The sequence below is a fragment of the Macrotis lagotis genome, chromosome 3 (genome assembly GCF_037893015.1).
Source record: "Macrotis lagotis isolate mMagLag1 chromosome 3, bilby.v1.9.chrom.fasta, whole genome shotgun sequence".
Classification (NCBI taxonomy): Eukaryota; Metazoa; Chordata; class Mammalia; order Peramelemorphia; family Peramelidae; genus Macrotis; species Macrotis lagotis.
Genome location: NC_133660.1, coordinates 225,786,159 through 225,808,538, shown reverse-complemented (window position 1 = coordinate 225,808,538; position 22,380 = coordinate 225,786,159). Strand labels below are relative to the sequence as shown.

Below are 22,380 nucleotides of genomic sequence, written 5' to 3'. Positions count from 1 at the left end.
GTCCCTGAGCACCTGAGCTTGTGAATCTAAGAACAAGTAGAAACCTGTCCTGCTCCCCATCAAGACAAGGCTAAGAAACTTTCTGCCTGTGCTTCCTGTGCTGGACAGTTTTTCAGCTGAATCTTACAATACCTGCAGGCTCTCAGATAGGCCCTGGTCAAACTGCTGAGTTAGACCCAGATTCGATCCCATCAAATGTTTTAAGTGGTTGTTGTTGCCAAGGTTTGGCAATCTTTTCATATTAATGATATTTTGGATGTGAGTATTTTACCTTATAATATATTCTTAGAATTCAATTTTTTCTGGCCTTACTTCATATAACTTTCCCCACTTATATTACTGGAAGTCTTACATGAGGGTCAAATTTCTAAGTTTTTAATTAATGTTGGATGATCACAAAAATTCTTCTCACCAAAACGCTGGCTAGTGGATAATGAATTTTTTTTGGTCATAACAATTAATAAATTTGCCTTCTCAAAGTATACAAGGGCTATGATGGACAACAGTGGGAGTAGTATCCACAGAGATAAAATCATAGATCCCAGGGAAAGAGGCAGCCAGATGCCATCATGGAGAGAAAACCACTGGACCCAAAGTTATGAAGATCTGGTCAAGTGAAAATTCAGCCTCAGACACTTAAGCTGGGTGACTCTGGGCAATTTACAGTCTGTTAGCCTCTGTTTCCTTATCTGAAAAGGGAGTGAGAAACACTGTATCTTTCTCCTACAGTTCTTATGAAGATAAAATGAGAACATTTGTAAAGTGCTTTGCAAACCCTAAAGCACCATGTAAATGCCAGCAATTATTACTGTGAAAAGAGGACAGTTTCTATTTCTCACATCACTAAGAAAAAGACTTGAATATTTTACTCTTCACATGAACAACTGTTATCCCTCAAAATTGTGGTAACTCACTACTCACTAAACACCTTGGGAGATGACTATACAGTCTATAACTCTTTAGTCCTGTTCCATGGGCTCACCTGAATTCACTTATTACTATTTCACTTTTGATAGGACTTGAAGGGAATCATAATGCCTTCTAGAGAACATCCCTTGATGCCCCCTCAGCACACTTACCTATATGCGGCACCATTCAGCTCTGGATGGACTACTGCTGGATCCATACTGGCCCAATGTGTAGCTGCAGTCAAATGATCTTTATTAACACAGTTTTTCAGACTGTCTGGAATACGACCTTGGGAGATCGGAGAAAAGGCAGGAAACAAACAAGACATGTGTTTAAACTACTGATAATAAATACACACTGTCATTCCAGTCCTAGATTCAGTCAAAGCTTTATAAGGTTATTTGGTTTCAAAGTCTGGCATTCAGAACTTTCTTCAGTTATTGTACTATATCCCTTTTCAATGTGTCATAACTATAGTTAAGACAGCTTTCAAAAGTGTCAACACCCATGATTTGTTTTCAAAATCCTTCTTTCAGTGGTTAAGTACAACTGATCTCTGTTTTACAATGCTGCCACACCAGGGCACCTTTTAAATTCTGGTGGCACGCCTCTAACCTGTATCAAACTGCTGCCTTCTCAGTGCAGATGGAATGAGGGAGGGAGACTTTTCAAAACTCAAAATTTTTTTTTAAGTGTTAAGAATTTTTACCTGTAATTGGAAAAAAAATATTTTTAAAAATCTGTGTTAAACTTAACATTTTTCAATTTTTGAGGTAGTGTTCCTTGCAGGCAGGGGACCAAGGCTTGAGACCTCTCTCTGGTCGCACTACAATGTGACCTGTCCCAACCCCAGCCCTCCAGTCTGGTGCTGGAGGTGATCCAAGACCCTGCAATATCTCTGAAAAGAGTGAGCAATAGAATGTATCTGCTGCTCATTATTAACACCAAAGGCTAGGAAACATCCCCCCCTCCATTATTCTTCTTCCAGTCTCCATGCTACTTAATCACCAACTACATAGATGCTGACTCTTCCTGGCCTCCAGTCATTGTTCTCTCACACCTCCCCAATCACTGCGCCCCAGCTCTGTCCTTTCCCCACTGCAGCCTCTGGGATTCCTGTTCCACAATGAACAACCTTTTCCTCTTCGTTCATCTCCTTGTGCTCCCGTATCCTGTGGCTTCCAGGCCTCCCTTTGAACCTCTTCTGCTCTGAAATCCACTTCCAATTTGTCATCTTCCACTTATCAGGCATTACTATTCTATTTGCATTTCCAGGGCTTTGCACCCAGCAAGAGCTTACAAAATGTTCAGACATTCTTTCAACCTCCTTTCTCAAGGAATTGAGCATTGGCTCCCTGTTTTCTTTTCTTCCCTAATTCCTAGCCTTATGCTAGGGGACTCCAAAATTCATGGTGATGCTTTCTCAAACACTCTAACTTCCCAGTTCTTTAATTTCCTTAAATCTCCTGACATATCCCTCCATTCCACTTAAGTCACACATAAGGAGAATCATTACCCATAGAATAAATATCTTTTTCTAAGACTTTGGCTGTGAATGAGAGATTTAGAGTGAAAGCTAAAGGGATGAGAGGGTCAGGTGAAAGATGGAGGGAAAAATGAGCATCTTTATAGGAAGTAGGGAAGGATGCAACAGATAGGAAGAGATTGAATATTAAAGAGAGAAAGAAGGAACAATCATACTAGGAAAGGGGGGAAAGTCAGGGAGCATAGTACATGTGGAAGGGTGCCTTTGGGCAAAGAGAACTCACTCATTTCCCTGTCAAACACTTGGACATTGCTCTATTTGACCACAGCCTCCTGATATGTCATCTTTTCCCAGGATTGTTAAAAGTTTTAAATACCTGTAAACTGCCTTACAAACCTCAAAGCACTATAAAAATGTTTGCAATCATAATTCTTATCATGACTATTTCCTGAAAATAAGCACTATCACAAAGAAAAAGGCACAGCTATTTTGTTTCCCATGTATATCTCCTATTCCTTCCACCCTCCTCCCTGGCACCGCCCCCCATACTGGGCACTTCCTGTTTTATCCCTTTCTAAACTTACTGTTCTTCCTCCCACTCACAATATCCAATCCTTCTGCTACTCAGTACTTTCATAAGCCATCATTACCCTGCCCTTACTTGACCCTACAGTTAACTGTGCAATTCTACACTGTCATCTTCTTCTCTCTAGTCCTTGAACCCCTAGTTAACCTTCAGACATGGATCACTTCCACTATCTAGCTGTGGTCAACACTTCCATTCCAGGGCCTTGCTATTCTGATGAGTCCTTTGTAAACAATAATTTCCTCATAGACACCATGACTTCTCTCAATTCTGCAGCATGAAGTTTCATGGCCTTAGCATTCTAATTTTCCTGGCCTTCAATCACATTTCTTGGGCACGACCCCGATTTCTTCAGCACAGTACAGCTTCTTAGCAGAGAAATATGGATCTTTTTTTGGCATTGGTCCTCCTGATAGTTTCTTTGTAAAAACTAGAAGAAGCTCAATTTTCTTGATTACAAATGATCTTTGCTAGTGCCAAAATTTTCTAGCAACTACTCACCAATGCTTCTTACACAACTAAAAACTTTTATCTCACATTGATTTCCTTTTTATCTTTTCCTTCTTTTCTCTTTTACTGCTTTCTCAGCGTCAGTCTTTTAACAAACCAGGGACACAGAAATGGTGTTTTTAGTAGGTTTGGGTCTTTGAAATGGTTCAAAATGAGTCATTAACACTCCAGTTGGGTGGGAGGTAGGGTCAGAACACCTTACTTACTAGGTGGAACAACTGAGTCATCCAATACTTGGCTAGCTTTAGGGCCCTCTCATGGACTTAGAGAGCTAATAGTGTCTTGAGATGGAAATTCAGCTCTACAGCTGCTACCAACTCAAACACCATACACTAGAAAGAATGCTATATTATGTTTCAGCCAGGAGACTGTGAGGTTCACAATTTTTCTGAGCCTCAGTTCCTTCATCTGTAAAAAAGGGAATATTCCTATTACCCCAGGGATTATGGCAAGGAATGTCCCCTATAAACTTTAAAGTGCCAAAAAAGCATCATTCAAGTTTTCCTAGCTCAAGACTGATGCTTCTTTACCTGTTGGACTTCCTTAAAATCCTGATCTCCATTTTAACATGTTTTCTACTCCCAAGTATGTGATTATTAACAATTCAATGAGTATGATCTTAACCTCTACATATGCGGCTATAGCTTGGGCCCATGAAGGGGAGACCAAGGACTTTATGGTATAACATCTGCCTGCTCACAGTCTGTTTCCTGTGTTCCCCCCCACAACCATCTTAATTTACTTTTGTGTTTAATTGAAACTGATCCTATTCTCCTCTACCTCTATTTTCTAATTTGGTTGAAACCTAAGAAAATTAATAATACTTTTCAACAGGCTTTCCTGTCACCCTGTCCACCCTCTGGCTCATCCCTCATATCACTGTCAGAAGAAGCTCATAGATAAACTTGGTCAGGTCACACCTCAGTTCAAAACTCTTTAGTGGCTCCAGAGTGTGGTTTCCATCTTTGATCTTCTGGCATTTGAGGTTCTCCAAAATCTGGCTTAGGTACCCTTCCAATCTTCTCTGTACTACTCCTTTTCATGGTCTCTATATTTGAGCGTAATTGAACCCTGCTCCTGCCCTACTCCAAAAGCCTGTGCCATGTCCAATGTGAATTCCTTTGTGCCATCTCCTACATGATGATACTCCTGAGTTCATAATGCTCTTTATCCTCTGGTCAGACAAGCAGCTGGTGCCTGTTTACTGTACTTATATATACAACAGTTATTTGCATTGGTGTCTGTATTCCTCAATAGACTGAGATTCTTGAAGAACGAGTCTGTCAAAAACTTCCATCTCCCTAAGCACACAACTTGCTAGGAACTTAATCAATGTTTGTTGCTGAGGAGAGGATGCTCCCCATATGATGGTGCAGCAACCTCTTCTCCCCCCTCCCCCACACCTTGGACCCTGTGACCAAAGAGAAACTGTAAGTAGTGCTTTCCCCCTTCCCATCTAATTGAAGTACAGTGACTGAGTTTCTTCCCAACCAATCCCAGGGAGGAGAAGCAGAGCTATCAGAGGACAAGGGTTGTCCAGAAGGCTACCTGTGATGGCTCTCCGGATCTCCCGTGCAGCCTCCTCTCGCATCTCAATGGAGGCCTGCTCGCTGTACCACGCTGCGTGGGGAGTGCAGATCAAATTTGGTGCATCCTTGAGGGGACCCTGGCTAAAGCTAAACACAACCATAAAACATAATTAGAATAACCAGATGCAAACAAGGACGTGAGGAGACAGATATAATGTGATAAGGTTGACCTTCTATTATCAAAACATTTACAAAGTATCTTTCAGAATGCTTTAGAAGTCTTATACCAGCTAGTTCATCATCACCATCCCATTTCATGCCATTAGCTTTTAAATAGGCTCCCCATAACATGAAGAGCCACATAGACAACACTTTCCTTTTAATACATATGACAGGCAAGAAAGATTAAAATAAAGGACCAATAATTTTATAAATATATGTAAGCATGCATAGTGTTTATATACATATATATACAAATATGAATATATACATATACATATTCATATTTATATATAATATATATTTTCAGCAACAGGTCTTCAAAGAGGCTCAAACATCAAATCTGCTGAGACAGCTTTTTGCATGGAGAGAAATTATTATGCTCAGGGCCAAACAAGAAATTGATGGAAAAGTCAAAAAATGACTATCACCCACTTCTCACATGCAGCTACTCCCACTCTTATTGGTCAAGTGGAGAGCATGGGAGCAGCCCTAATGCCATTTTAGCTCTAGCACAGCTGTTGATTCAACAGGTAAGGACTTGACTAGGTAACTGGGACATGAAGTCCAGAAATAGCTCTATTCTGTACAGCAGGAGGCTGTTGTCTTAGGCAGGCAATCCCTAGCTATGCTAAGAGGTAATATCGCCTGCTCCCTGGTTTAAATGATTTTCTTAAAAAATTATCTTGGAAATTTCATTCCATCCCACTTCTATAAGATACTCTGCATGCCATTAAGGCTGTGGCCTTCTTTGAACACATTATTAATCACCTTGTTGTAATGGCTACAACTTAGAAGTAAGCAAGAGGATTAGGCAGCTTGCTGGGCAATAAAGCATCAAGATTTCTATTTGCTAAGTTACCGTTCATGACTGACTGTAAAGGACTTTACTGCCAATTACCACCAATCAATGGCAGGTCTGGTAATCCCTAGTCAGTAGCTCTCCTCATGGGCTATGTGAGCTCCTGCAGTTAAAACAATTCATCTGATTTTCTCCTAATGGGTTTCCTTTTGAATTTGCATCTTTCTATTCAGTCCAAGAGCAGAGTGATTTGGGGAGACATCACTATTACTCATTGAGTTATAAGGAGATATCTTTTGGGAGCAAGGTCAATAACATTTTGGGCCTTAATTTCAGCAGAAGCATGGGCAGACTTAAATCCAACTCTTAACAAAAATAGAGGGGGAGGGAAGAGGGTAGGGGAAGAAATGGAAGTGATTAGACTGAATTCTTATAGTCAACATTTCCATTTATACTAGCAGGAACCTATGGGAAAAAGTATGAGAGTGGAGGACCTTTGTGAGGCCATGAAACTGCCACTCTTCTCTAGTCATTGTAACTCCCTGCTCCAATCATTCCTGGAGGAGGGCACACACATCTGAGATATTCAATACTGCCACTCAAATAGCACATTTGCATTTATGGATTTTCATACTAATATCTTGGTTCTCCTCCTGCTCTGGTTCTCCTCCTGTATGTGTTTGTGTAAATGAATGAATGAATGTGTGTGTGTGTGTGTGTGTGTGTGTCTGTGTCTGTGTATTCTGGAGAAAGAACACCCTTTGGCTGAGGGGCTTGTTCTAAGTGACCACACCACTTTACAATGCTTGAGTGTGCTACAATGGTCACATCTCCTTTCTACCCCTACATTTTTCTTCAATGGGACAAAAAATGGGGCTCTGGTTTTGGATTTTCCCCCACACAATAGGAGGTCCCACTCCAACTGGACAGATCCCTGAGATGGCTATAGATGAGGGAGTTGTAGGGGGAAGGAGTTGGCTGACTGGGTCATTGGGGGACATCATGCACTACAAGGGAAAAATAAGGAAAGGGAACAAAAGAACAAACAGAAAAGCACCTGAATGGTTCTGACTCATGTACATCTAAGGCTGCCCCTCGTATCCTTCCTTCCTTCAGGGCCTGTGCCAGTGCTTTTTCGTCTACCAACCCACCTCGTGCTGTGTTCACCAGGAAAGCCCCTTGTCTCATCTGGGAAAAATTAAAAAATAATAATCAAATTAAAAATAAGAAAATAAAAGTTGAGGCATTCTCATTTACTCAAAAGAAGCATCCATTACAACAAAGTCTAAGCATCTAGATTGTTCACCTTCTATCTATCTTCTCTGAAAAACAAGACATTAATGCCAATATTTTCCCAGGGAGGAAGTTTTGCTTGAGTTTCAAATATAACACAGTCATTTATACCAATGCACTCTCATAGTTGAGCTGTTTAAAACTGTGTTTTATATCCATCACTAAGTTTATCAGTACAATTTCTAAGACAGAACCAAGTGTTGGGAAGTGCTGCTTTAGTATTATGGAAGAAACAGAATTATAAATTGCAAGAGATGGGAGAACAACTAGACTGGAATAACTCAGTGACAAGGAGTTTGGGGGCAGCGAAGGCTCTTTCAAATAATGATAAACTAAAAGTATAGACAAATCAATTTTGTTAAAACTTAATTTCTTTTCATTATTATTATCTCTAACTGTAGGAAGACTCCATCCTTATTTTGGAGTTGTGGGAAAAATTGTCCTATTCCCAGATGAAAGGGGTGGAGGGGAGAGGAGAGGAATAACAGTAAAGAGAAAGAAGAGAGGAAAAGAAAGGAGAGAGAACATAGTGTTCTGAGTATTCAGAGATGGCAGTATGCAATTCTCAAGGCTAATGTAGCTAACTCTCACATCTTCATGTGTCAGTCTAATATGAATTACAAAGCTTAAGCTCTGGTTGTAGGAGAGGACTTAAAATCAAAAACTATATAAAAGCTCTCACAAGAAGGGAGTCTTCAGAAAAACTAGGTAGAATGAGGATATACAATCAATGATTCTAGCTAACACTTCAGGCTAAACCTAGCTCCTTGGCAATGAAGGGGGCCTGGGGTGGTCCAAGCTCCATAAAGGTCTTTCCCCCAAAGTGACCTGATGCTTTACTCTTCTTCTGGTGGCATTTCAATTACTTTTCATCTTTATGACCAAGATGCAATTTAAAATAATCTGATTTTATTTAGTCTCTTATAAACTTAGATGAAAATTAAAATTAAAAAAATTCTATTTTTGGAATGGGTAGACCTCAAAGATCAGACTCACTTCAGACATGTCAGTGAGCCAGAAGTTAGCCTGTTGTCCAGCCCTTCAGTTCTCCACACCCTTACTTGGATTTCATGTAGAAGCCATTCCAGGAAGACTCTGATTTCACATGAGATTACAGTAACAGTCAGTCTACAATTTTAACTCTACAAAGGGAAATTCAGTCTTGAGGTTCCCTTGGCAACCTTGAGTCCCCGTTCACAGAGTATGCATGTGTAGAGCAAACTATTTGGAGGGGGCGGGCTTCTTGTACACAGGTGCTGCTATGCATCCTGACTTGTGGAGGTGGGACATCTCGAGTACATTCATTTAGGTAATAAATGTTCCTAAAAACAAATAACCAAATTTTATTGTATACTAAAAATTATGTGTTTTAACGTGATGTAATAATTTTAGATAGTATACCATGATCACACGCATATAATGCATCCTTTTCTAATTTAAAATATGAACCTTCTAATATCTCTTGAGGTGGGTATTGCAGGTGAGAAAATATTTTTATCTCATCTATTAATTATTCCACTCTAAATTTCAATTGAACCCTTGAAAAAGTCATTTTCTAAATCCCTACTTGATTCTTATGAGAGAGGAGAACCCTTTTATGCATGAAGCCTGGGGAAGTGGGATGAGAAAGATGATAAGGGTGCCCTCCTGCTTGAAGATCACCTCACTACCCTGAGCACACTTCCATCATCTACCAAAGGACAATATTTTCAATACTATGGTTGTTACCCAAACCTCAGCTCCTTCCTGTAAAAATATGAGGCAACAACACCAACTTCACAAAGTCATCAGGAGGGAAGTTTTTGTGGATTATAAAGAATTACAGAAAGTCCCACTTCACCTCTCTGGGCCTTAGTTTCTTTCTCTGAAAAATAAGAGTTGGATTAAATAGTCTCTAAAAGTCCCTTTCCAGTTCTAAATCCAATGATGCAATAACTTTGGGGAGCTATCCTTAATGACTTATGTACTTTTCTTAACATATTTTTGCTTTAAATATTTATGTGAAGGGGCAGCAAAATTTTTTATATTAAAACTGTAAAAATATTTATCTACATTAATCACTTGTTAAGAACTTCATTACCATGAAACTTTAGAACTATTTTTAAAGTGCTGAATGACAAAAAAAAACACATTCAAAAATTACATCACCTATAGAAAACTCCACTGTTTTAATTCAATTTCAATACAACAAAGCAAATGCTCTGACTGCAAATCTATATTTGAAATCAAAATTAACAATTAATTCCAGGGACAGAAGGTATAATTAATTACCAGGCATCATTTAAAATCTCAGTTAACAAGTACTGTAAGCACTCATTATGTGCTAGTAAGTGCTGGAGACAAAAAGAAAGTCAACAGTTGCCCCCTTTCCTCAAGAGAGCTCCATGAGAACATGATCATTTCAAATAGAGAATTTTGAATCTTTACTTCCCACATCAAGAACAAGCATTTCAGAGGTCCCCAAAATGGGGGCCAGAACACAGAACAAAGACTAGCTGGGTTCATACCCAAGTTGTTTTACTTTAAAGAGAAGAATTTATGAAGATACCCAAGCTGATCTATTTTATGCCTTAAACCTTGAAAAGGACTTGAGAAGCTAGTAATCACTTTGGAAACCCAAGCCCAGATCACTATTTGAATAGAATCAGCCTCTGCAAACATCCACTTTGAACACAAGGGGGCGCCCAGCAGACACATTATTTGCTCATTTTAAATTCGCCAATAGCAGCAAGGTCTTTTCCAGCCCAGGATGATGAACAAGATGGGCATTTTCAAATGGTGAATTTTTCTTCATTCGATTTCCATGTCCAACCTTATCCCCAGGACCACAGAAAGCTGCCTTTTAGACAGAAGCAGCTTGATCCCTCAGGCCCAGCCCCCCCCTCCCCCAACTCAAGCTCTTCTTTGGCCATGTCCCCACTTCCTGTACACCTAGGAGAGATGCCTGCTCAGGGGAGTGAAGATCTAAACAAGAAAGGCATCCAAAGCAGGAGCCAATGTATTTTTTTTCTTGTGATTAGCTGTCATAAGCTCTGCCTTTTGAATTCTATGGATCCAAGGCAACTTTCATTGTATAGTACTAGAAACTGGATTATTTTCCAGAAATCTAAGATTCCCAGACTTCTCATAAGTACAAGATAAATTACAGAACAACAGTAAGCTCACACCAAAGACATTATTTCTACCAGTGTAGGCTTTGCACATTTCACAGTGCAGGGTGAGGCTTCATAAATAATAACTGAACTACTCTTTATAAAACAAATTTGATGGCAATATAAAGAAAATAGTCATGGTTTCTTCTTTTTGCTGAAATTGACACAATTATTTAAATCTCCCTTTGCTATTTTGCAATATTATTTCACTTGATCCTCACAATGACTTTGAGAGGTAGATGTCATTATTGTTCCCATTTTATAGATTTGGCTTAAGTCAAATTCAATGAAAAGCACTACTAAACAGATAAATGTGCCAGCAACTCTTTCCTACTTATTAGCATCGACAAAGAAAGGGAAGGAAAGACTAGGCTAGCTAAGAGTTGCAAAAAGAAAAAGGTGTCTGTCTGATATACTATGTATCACCTCAACCCAAATGAGCAGCAGACCCACCTGCTTGATGGTGAAGTCATTAATCAGATGATGATTGTGTTCATTCAAGCTGCAGTGTAGGGTTACACAGTCACTGTGGAATAGCAGGTCCTGTAAAGTGCTCACCCTCTGGAGCCCCAGAGCACGCTCGATGCCATCAGACAGGTATGGGTCATAGAAAATGACATTGAAGCCGAAGGCTTTGGCACGCAGTGCAACTGCCTGTCCAACACGACCTAAACAGAGGCAAAAACATGTGAACAACCACCCCAGCAAAGGACTTGTTTGTGAAGGCAACAGGTGACATGCACATGGTACCTTCAGGTTTGTAAGATGTTCTGTGCACTGTCTCACTGAATCCTCAACAAACCTGGGATGGCTCCAGATATTTCCTTTTTTCCCCTTCCAGAAGAGCAACTTGTGTCTCAGAGAGGTGATATGCCCTACCGAGGGTCACTTAGTCAACAAGTATTTGTGACTCACCCCCTCTACAGGTACAGGCCTATTCTGAAGTGCCAGAGACAAAGAAAAGTAAGGAGTAAAACAGTCCCTAACATGTCAGAGGTGATATCGGAACCTAATAAGTGTGTTTGATTCCAGGTCCAAAATGTCCCCACCATAATCCATGACCTTGGTTCATCCTTGTGCCATTTAGGATGATTTTTACCAGATAAGTTGGGATTTCTACATGTATTTGTAATACAACTTCTAGGATAAAATACAATTCAATAATACCATTTAATAATGTCCACAGTTACCACCAAAGAAGAGGCACAAAATCCTTCTAGGAAGTATGGGGGCAAGTAGGAAAGACAGACTAGGATAGCAGAAAGCAAATTCTAAAGAATTCAAGAAAGGAAATTTCCTTAAAAATTGCTAATGTTTTTTCATCAGATTTTGCCTTCCCAAAGGGTAGGTGCTAGGCTCATAAAGCTAGCTCATTACAGTTTTGGGTTGATGTTAATCACTGACTGTTCTTAATGTACTTCTGTATTTCTTTTGAGGCTACCATCATCTTCTCAGGTCACCTTCAACTCATCATTCATCTCTTCCTCTATCAGTTGAAAAACTTTATATCTTTCATGCAATACCCTTTTCTCCACTCATATTTAGTCTCCATCCTAGTTCAGATTCTGACCACTTGCTCTGACCTCTGCAATAATCTTTTGTTTTTTCTGCCTCCAGGATCTCCCCTCTCCAATCCATCTTCCTAATGCATAAGAATATTGATTCCCAGCTCAAGAAGCTTCAGTGGTTCCCTATGGTTCCTAGGATAAAATGCAATTTCCTCTGTTGGCATTTCAAGTCTACTACAATCTGCCTCCAATCCATCTTTCTAGACAGATTTCACATTATTTCTCCTCACATTCTAGTTAAACTGGCTTACTTATTTTTCCCTTCTCTCTCTCCTAACTACGTCTGTATTGGTTATGTCTCACAGAGGGGATGCTTGTTGTTCTCACATCTGCCTCTAGGAATCTCTAGTTTCATTAGAGGTTCAGCTCAATCTGAGCTGATTCTCCAACTGATGATAGAGCCTCTCTACCTGGAATGATTTTCTACTTTCTTGTATTTTCTTCTCTGTGTACTCTACAGGAGAATGAGAGCTTGAGGACAGAGGTTATTTAAATTTTGGTCTTTTGTCTGCCTGGTGCCAATCATGTAAGTGGTATTTAACAAATATTGATAGCATGAATTGAATCATAGTTAGAAGAGCTTGGTGATGACCCAGGTGATCCTTCTGCAGTGTCTCTTGAGGGTGAGGTGGATCCTGAGCAACAAATGACAACCTGGGTTTGTACATCTTCAAGTGCTAGTTCAATGCTAGCTATTATGACTGTTATTATTATTTCTGCAAGTCTATTTTTCCAAGGAGCACATTGTATTCCTGGTGGGCTTATTAAGAAGTTTGAACTAACAGTTGCCTCCCAGTTACTTCTGCAACTGCTTATTTCACTCTCTTTAAGTCAATAAGGGCAAGTTCCTCTTGCACAGACCAACATTCATTGGTCTTCATAATCAAAGAAGACCATGACATCAAATGAATGATGGCATGACTTGCACAATATGTTTATTATAGTAAAGGGAATGTTGTGTAAAGACATCCTTCTCACTGCCATTTCCAAAACAGTTTTCACTCCGTGGCCTGATTTGATAGGAAATAGACTTCTGTTAGTAGTCTGAACAGGTTAGCTATATCACATTGTCATGGGAAGGCAGGGGAAGGGGTAGGGGGCAAGGTAAGAGCCAGCAGGCTGCATCACACAATGTGGCCAGAAACACCATCGGGACAGAGTCTGCCTTGGAAGCACTCGACTAGGGTGGTATCCACCATTCTCCCATAGCCAGGGGAAGACTGGAATGAAAGGAAACGACAATTGAGGTAGTCATCATCTGCCTGATGACCCTCCTTCACTGTATATGAAGGGTGCCCATGAGTTTCTCTTCATCCTTTTCTGCCCAGACTAGATACATTAGTCCCTTCTAGAATAATTAAGTTACCAAGAAAAGCTTTCATTATGCTCAGTGTACTTTGAGAGGAAAGCTTGCAGAGTGAATAGAATTGACTCCAGAGTCCAATAAAACTGGATTTAGTCCTTCCTCTGGTACACCCTGGGCCATGTGACCTTGGGTCAATCACTTAACCTCAGGATCTTCACTTCTCTCTTAAGACCATTAACTGAAGAAGGGTTGCTCATCTTCATTGGGAGTTGAAACTTCTTCTAGGAGGCTCCCTATATTGATACCACCACCCATCATCTATTGTAAATGTAGAAAAGTGTAAAAAAAACTTTTTAGAATAATTTTCATCTGAAAGAGTTCATGTTTTTTAAAAAAATTGATGTTTAAACTGCTTTTCTCAATGTTCTTGAAAACTGGCATAGGCACAGCTCAATCCCTAATGATGCTAGATCAATGCACTGTACTGAAGATTGGTTACTATCACATAATAATTAATCAAGGAGTTGAAGAACACAATGTCCAGGGTCCATTCCCACTCTAAATTCTATGTTCTTATGCCCCTTTTTTCCAATTTTTTTTCCCCAAAGGTAGTTTTCTACATTCATCTTTTTAAGCTTTTGATCTACTGCAGAGTTCAACAGTAGGTAAATGACAAATGACAAGTAGTTCTTAAAGCTTCACTTGGCTAATCTCCCAAGTTGGCTACTATGTAGTCTAAGGGGATCCTAATGAGTAGGAAAAACCATCCATGTCTCAAATTCTTATTTGCAGTTAACCACTCTCATCCTTCTCATAAGATTTATGAAAATTAAACAACACCTTTAAAAAAAAATGAAGACCCCTGGCAGGCTGGATCAGTTTTAATTTCTAGGCATTCACCTGGTCTCTCCTATCACTTAGTCAGCAATATTCTTCTCGAATCTAATCTTCCAAAATTATACTGTAGAAATTTTACTCATCTCTGTATTGCTCCTACATAGCTTGCTGATTCTGGCTTCAGGGATATCAATTATTACATTTCTTTTACTATAAATGTTTCCATTTAATTTAACAAATATTCATTAAATCTTTTTAAGTGCTGACCTCAGGCCACAAGTCACTGGTCAAACCCAAACTTCAGCCTCCACCACGTCCTCTCCACCATAACCCACCCTTGTCTTTGGGCCAGGGGGACCAAGGTCACCTTTTCTTTGTCTGGTTCAGACTCCAGTCATGTGCTTCCAGAAGCCTTCCTGGACAAACCCATCTTCATAATACTCTCTCCCAGATTCCTTTACCACTTATGGATATACTCTAAACCAGTGTTGTCAAATTCAACTAGAAATGGGAACCACTAAATCATGATAAAGATACCCATGAGTCACATATTGACTTGGTATTAAAATAAATTATTTACTTTATTTGTTAAATATTTCTTAGTTATACTGTAATTTGGTTCAGATCCTGTCAAGAGGGAAATTGGCCATGTTTGACATGGCTCTAAGCTACTCTTTGATGACCTTGTTAATCTCATTTGTTGCTGATGTGGAAACAGTAAGGTAGCCTCATACAATGCACAGAATTCTGGTCAGAAAGATACATATTCAAATCTTGACTCATCAGTGGTACAACCTCAGATAAAGTCACTGAACAGTCTCAGTTTTCTCATCCTTAAAATGAGGGTAATAATATCTTCTACTTCAGTGTTATAAGAATGAAACAAGATTTTATATAGAGAGACAAATATAATTATATATATATATGTTTGCATATAATATACATAATATATATGTAAAGGCTTTGCAAATCTTTGAGAATTCCATATAATTGGAATTATATTATGATATTTTCTTGTTTCTTATATACAGGTTGTGCTTCCACAACAGAAGTGTGGGTATAATTTCCTCATTAGAAAATGCCAGGGCTGACCTAGGATGACCTCTACAGGACATCTGAGATATTCTTAAGCCTCAAAGGCAGAGAGATATAGTCTGTTGCTGTGGCTGCTGCTGCTCTGTCACTCTGTTTTGTCATAGGACTCATGGCTCACAGCAGGTGCCTAATAAATAACTGCTGAATGAACAGAAAAGGAATATTTCCGGGGCTGAGGCTGGGGCAGGTCACAAAGAAGAGAAGAAGAAATATTGCAGATGTAAAACACTGTGAAGGGCATGACCTTTTTTTTCTTTGAAAAATGGGTCTTAATTCAACATTATAGGCATAGAAAACAGGAGAAAAATACAAATTTGTAGATAAAAATTACAACTTTGCATTCATTTAATTGGAACTTGCATTTCCCCAGTTTTGTAACAGAAAAAAAAAATAACCTACTCCTGTTTACTTCATTCCCTCATATCATTTGATAGATTTCTGAGAAGGCCAGTGAGCAAGCCAAGCAAGCTTTGGTGGAAAAGAAAGGCCTTCCTGCTTCCTCTGCTCAGCTACTTCTCTCCAAGTCACCATTGCATATTATAACTTGGTACAACCAAAGAGTTAAGAATGTGACTTTGCCCACTCGTCCCTCTGGCTCCAATTAAAGGAAACTTATAATTGGAAATGTTAATTGCTTACCCAAGTCTGAATTGTACCCATGGTAATGCCATTTAAATGCCAGCAATGGCTTGGGAGTTGATGGATGACCTTGGTACCTTCAAGTACCTGCTTTTAGCTGCCTTTATGGTCAATGGAAACAGATTCTTCTCTTATACCCATTCTGCTGGGGGAGGTCTTCATATACATGGGGCAGATATCCCCTTAACTCACTAACAGATTTGAGACCTATTGGTTTCTCTCAACATGGTTTAGCTAAGATGATTTATGGGGTGTAGTCGCTGCACATGTTATAGCTTCTTGGAGTCACAGGTTAAGCATTGGATGAATTACATGGACACCAAAGGTTCATAAGCAGCCCTGAAGAGTGTTTGGTAGACCCTCATACCAGAAGTGCTAGTCCTCCCTGAATACCCTGAACACTACTAATGTACTGGAATAATTCAAGTACAAAATCAGATCTGTTTTTCTTCTTTGGCTTAAAATATGAGGTGAAAAAAATTTGCATAATTGAAAGGTAAATATGTAACTTTTCTTTTTAAAACTGGAAGATGTTTGTTACCTTCAACTACATAATACATAAAAAGGCAAATAAAAATCAGCATGATTCAGTAAGCAAGCACAATGAAAAAGAAAAAGGAGAATTTAAATAATTATGAAGATAATTTCCACATGCATACAGATTATGTTTACCCAACTGGAAAAGAGCTTAAATAAGGCAGTTTTAGTAATGGGTAAAGATTTTTTTTAATAGTGAGGTTTTTACAGGAAAGGATGCTGTCCAAACTGTAAATAGTAACTCACTGAGGCTCATGTAAATGAAGCATACGCCTATGGAAAGCAAACTCAAATGGAATTTAGAGTAGAGAAACAAGTTTTTTATAAAGTTATTGAGGATTCAGGGAGAAAGCAGGAGGCACCGAGTTTCAAGTTAGTTATCTTACTTCTTATTTCTTCTAGAGCAATGATTTCAAGTGATAGCCATGTCCTGAACCCACAGGAAAGTCTGATTAACTAAACATTTGATTTATCCATTCCCACTATTGTTTTATATGTCTCCTGTTTTTTGTGACTAAACCCCCTAAGACAGACTATGATAAATGCTTCCACTTTCTCTGAACTCCTTACATTCTGGTTTCTAACTTTTAACATTCAATTGAAACTACTCTCTTCAAAGTTACCAATTATCCTTTAATTGCCAAATCTTAATCGCCTTTTCTCAAACCTCATCCTTCTTCACCTCTCTGCAGTCTTTGGCATTTTCTCTTCTCCTTGACATCCTCTTCTCCCTAAGTTTTTGGGATACTACTCTCTCCTGATTCTTTCACTATCTGACCTCTCCTTCCTAGTCTCCTTATGGGATCTCATCAGCTCCCATGGATTTAATTATTATGCTGATGATCTTCAAAACTATTTAATTAGCCCTATCATCTTTGTTGATCAAGTTTCACATCTCCCAATTACTAAATAGATATCTAAACTGGAGATTCAATCAATATCTTAAATTTAACATGTCAAAAACTGATGAACCCTTCTCCCACCTCTCCAAATTATCCTGGTTCAGGTCATTCTCTCCTCATTGAACTACTGCAATAGTTTGCTGGTTGGTATGTCTGCCACAAGTCCCTACATACTACAGTTAACTCTCCATTTAGCTGCCAAAATGATTGGAAAATCATGTCTTTTCCCCTACTCAATGAACTCAAGTAGTTTCCTATCAGCTCCAGAGTCAAATACAAAATTGTTTGGTGGTCAAATCTTTTCATAATCTACCTTCCTCCCATCTTTCTAGTCTTCTTAAGAGCTCTTTGCACATTATTTCCCTCAATCGACTGTGAACTTGAAAGCAAGAGATTTCTTTTAACTTTCTTTTTATGCCAGAGCTTACTCAGACCCAGAAGGTGTTTAATATTTATTTGCTGACCTACAAGAGGGTGGAAAATCTCTTTCCTGGTATCCCACTGTGGAGTTTTTCTGCCAGACAACCCCACCCATCCTTATCCTCTAATTCTCCTCCACTCTCTCCACAATGTAAACCCTAAATCTTCCAATTTTTTGAGCCTATTTGGGCCTCTTGGGGAAGTGATAACATGATCATCTAACTGCTACCTCCTCGATATCCTCATCCCCATTCCCTTCAGATCATCTCATGGCTCTGTCAGGTGCACTTGGAAACTCTCTTTTACAAGACCTCTCTTTTCTTTTTGCTGGAGATAGTGATGAGCTAGCAGATACGGGTTGTAATCTTCACTGATGATCACCATACTGACTTTTTCTCCCAAATCTATCCCTCTTTCACACTTCCCCATTACAGCTGAGGACACCACAATCCTTTTTTTTTTAAATTAATTTATTTACTTTAGATTTTTCAAGGCAATGGGGTTAAGTGGCTTGCCCAGGGTCACATAGCTAGGTAATTATTAAGTGTCTGAGGTTGGATTTGAACCCAGGTACTCCTGACTACAAAGCTGGTGCTCTATACACTACACCACCTAGCCGCCCTGACACCACAATTCTAGTCAGATTGGTTATAGACTTTTCTACTTCTAAAAAATTTCTGCAATCTGTCCATGGCCCTCATTAAGCCCTTGCCTGGATTGTTGCATTAGCCTCCTAACTGTTCTCCTAGCTAGAATTATTTTCAATAATTCATTTTCATCAGGCTGTCAATCAACAAGTCTATGTTACTCCCCTATTCAACAAATCCTGCCCCGTCCACTAACTTTAGCACTTCATATTATTTCATCTTTAGCTCATCATTTTAAATTTTCTATTTTCTGAGCAAGTTTTATTATGTACCAGATTATTATGACAGCAATAAAAGCATATAGTCTGTAAGTACTCAAATAAATATACATATATTGATAAGTATATACTTAAAAAATTTTTACGAGTGAAAAGGATAGGATCAAAAAAGTTTGGAGTCCACTGTTTTGAAGAACCAGGAATGGGGCTGGGAATGGACTGGGAAAGTCTATGGTGTCACTTGGGGATTTGTAACCAACATGATGATTCTGAACTATCTCTACTGAAAGTTGCAGGTCAAACTTAATTAGGGTTCCACTGCTAGGAAGAAGTGACAAATCACAGAAAAAAGGAACTTAAATCAAGTGCTATTTGAGGATTGGAGAATGTCAGAGCTAGGAGGGTCCTTAGAGAAATCTAGACCAACTCTTAATTTTGTAAATGAGAAAACTTGTCTAAAGAGGTTCAATGACTTTTCCATTGTTAGAGAGTAAATTAGTAGAAGAGCTGGTATTAGAAGTCAGGTCTTCCTTACAATTCAATGTTTTTTTGATGTACACATTTGAGCCTATTTGGGCCTCTTGGGGAAGTGATAGCATGATCACCTTCTATTCCTTCTATGTTTGTACTATGAGAAATGATGCTGAATATGATGTTAAGGGAGAATGAGTGCCTCACTTTGGAAATGACATGTAAAGTCTCTCTAGTTTATTCTCTTTACTCAGGCAGAATATATACTTTAAAATGGTTTTCAACAATAGCAACTGCAGGAAAACCGGATTTCCTATATGAAACTAAAATAGTCTGAAAATTAAATTGACCTACTTATACTCAATCCTAATACTAACTTACAAATTTTACTGTTGAGACACAAAAATATGTTCTATACATTTCCAAGACTGTTATCTAAAACTATGACTGAAGTCTTAGAAATAAACATTTCTCAGAGGCTAATAAAAGTGGATTCTAGATTTCAACACTTTATTGACAAAATGAAGATGAGTTAGAACTTAGGCTTTCTTCTGTTTAAGGATACAAACATGAATGCTTATTAATCATCTTTTTGCCCTATAGTTGGTTAAAATAATTCACTTCTTTTGGACAAATATGAGACTATTGCATATATGAATTTTTAAATAAGTTAGTATTAAGAACAAATGTGCTCATCCCTACTTGGGAGTTATAAAGGATATGAAAATCAATATCTGCCTCTTGGGAATCTAGTGGGGGAACTTCAACAAGCCACTACAGATCTATTTGTATGTGGTTTAATCTATTGGTTTGACTTCCTTACTTTCCCTCACTGACTGTGGGGTCTGGATTAAAGTAGTCAGTAAAAATGAAGAAAAAGGAATCAATTCAAGAAATTTTTCAGAATCAAAATGACTTGTTAACAGATTAGACAGATGGGGCAAAACTGAAGGATGATGATTCTAAGGTTCTAGCTTTAGGGTTGGAAGAAATTGGATATTACAACTTACCAGGTGCAGAAAGGGAGTCAGTTTTATAAGGAAGATCACAAGTTTTGAATAGTGATTCTGAAGTCATAGAGAAATCAAGAATCACTGGAGAATGATTTGGAAGGCAAACAAACCCAAAGTAGTATTACTTTGTTTGTATCAAAGAGTGATTTATTCCTTTTTTTGTCCTGAAGAAACCATGAAGCAGCCTTGCCTGCCCTGATTTCTAACCACAGATAGTTTCATTAACTCTGGATGCTGCTCCAATTTTTCTGGGATGTTAAAAGCAGTTAGCACCATCATAGTCACTTAATGGAACCAACCTGTTATTCTCTTGAAGTCAAGGGTCAGGAATCAAAACCCCAACACTTCCAGCAATTCCTGAAAGTACCAGTAGAAAGGGGCAGCTAGGTGGTGCAGTGGATAGAGCACCGGCCCTGGAGTCAGGAGTACCTGGGTTCAAATCTGGTCTCAGACACTTAATAATGACCTAGTTGTGTGGCCTTGGGCAAGCCACTTAACCCCATTTGCCTTGCAAAAACCTAAAAAAAATTTTAAGGCCTGGTACTTTTAAATATATAGCTGTTACTCAATGTTACCAGAGTTACCATTTTGTCTGGATCATCCAGAAACCATCTTTGAACATGGAAGAAGAGAAGTGAAGGTGGTGGGAAGTCATACTATGAACTGGTAGGAGGTAGAGAGGTGGAAGGCAGATGTGACTTTTCCATCACTCACAAAGCACTGGGTTAGGACTGATGTTTGAGTCTCCGCTTTGCTACTGCTATCTATGCATACCCTTGCACAGGTCACTTCCCCTTTCTTGGTCTCAATTTCCTCATCTCTCAAATGAATTTAAATTGGAGATTACTAAGGTTTCTTGTGGCCTTAAATCTACGATTTATTTTTTTTATTTAGTTTTTTTTTAGTTTTTACAAGGCAATGGGGTTAAGTGGCTTAGCCAAGACCACACAGGTAATTATTAAGTGTCTGAGGCCGGATTTGAACTCAGGTCCTCCTGACTCCAGGGCCGGTGTTCTATCCACTGTGGCACCTAGCTGCCCCTAAATCTATGATTTATGATGTCCACTATCCATAATCACAGAATCTTAAGAGTTAGTAGCGATCTCAGTGATCATCTAGTCCAACTTTTGTCAAAAAAGGGATCCCCTATGGGTGGCTAGGTGGCATAGTGGATAAAGCACCAGCCTTGGAGTCAGGAGGACCTGGGTTCAAATCCGGTCTCAGACACTTAAGAACTACCTAGCTGTGTGGCCTTGGGCAAGCCACCTAACCCCACTACCTTGAAAAACCTTAAAAAAAAAGACTAAAAAAAAAGGGATCCCTTTTTGGTACACAGCACACCAAAGAAGTCATCATTTAACCTTTACTTGAAGGAGAACCCTTCCTCTTTCCATATACCATTCCAACTTTTGTATAGTTCTAATTGATAAGTAATTTTCTTTATATTGAGAATACATTTTAAACCAATTTTTTTTCCAACTTCCAACTTTTCCAACTGCTCCTTCTTTCCTTGGCCCTGGAAAGGACCAAGAAGAACAGCTTTAATAATCCCCATCTCCTACTTTAGAGATAGCACATGGAAAGTATTTCAGTTGTTAGCACTATCACTGCCACCAACTATCACCTTTTTGGCCAACTGTCACCATCTATATCTCTCCTCTCCTCCCTATTACTAAAAGAATGAACAGATAAATGGTCATAGATTCTGTGTGTACAATGCTAAGAAGCCTTGTTACCACCTCTGAAGTAGCCCCAAGGCTGCCAGATTGTACAGAGGACCCAGGGTCAGAAAAAACTCAATAAATGATTATTTCCTTGCTCACTGGTCTATGAGCATCAGAACTGACCCAGGCTGTGAATCAATTCAATTAACCACTGATCTATCCCTACTTGACCAAACTCTCTAGGGAGAAGCACACCAGACAGATAGATAAGTGTAGATATCATCCACAAGTGTCTTTGTTCATAATGAAACTAAGGTAAAGTCAAAACTGAGAAAGTTGTTCAAAGCAAGACCAGCTAGCTCAAATAATTTTTGTATGATGGACCATCACTCTAGTGATAAATATAAGATGTTCTCAAATCCTGAGCCATCCATTTCAAGAAAATCAAGTAAGTGATTAACAGGTCTATTATTGCTATATATTTGATCTTGATCACATGCACAACATTAGGGTCAGTCTCAAAGTTTCTGTATTCTCTTGTTTGTGCTAAGATTAGATTAAATAATAAATTCTCAAA

General features: G+C 38.9%; 1 protein-coding gene across 6 annotated transcripts in view; it reads right to left on the bottom strand.

Annotated features, from left to right (window-relative positions):
- Positions 1-22,380, bottom strand: part of CTBP1 (C-terminal binding protein 1) — a 456,395-nt gene that overhangs the window by 3,505 nt on the left and 430,510 nt on the right. For all 6 annotated transcript variants that reach the window (XM_074229968.1, XM_074229969.1, XM_074229967.1 and 3 more), the window contains 4 exons: positions 10,940-11,154; positions 7,099-7,229; positions 5,040-5,167; positions 1,080-1,197 (listed from right to left, as the gene is read on the bottom strand). In XM_074229968.1, the coding sequence (XP_074086069.1) occupies positions 1,080-1,197; positions 5,040-5,167; positions 7,099-7,229; positions 10,940-11,154 (592 nt within the window). The remainder of the gene's footprint in view (positions 1-1,079; positions 1,198-5,039; positions 5,168-7,098; positions 7,230-10,939; positions 11,155-22,380) is intronic.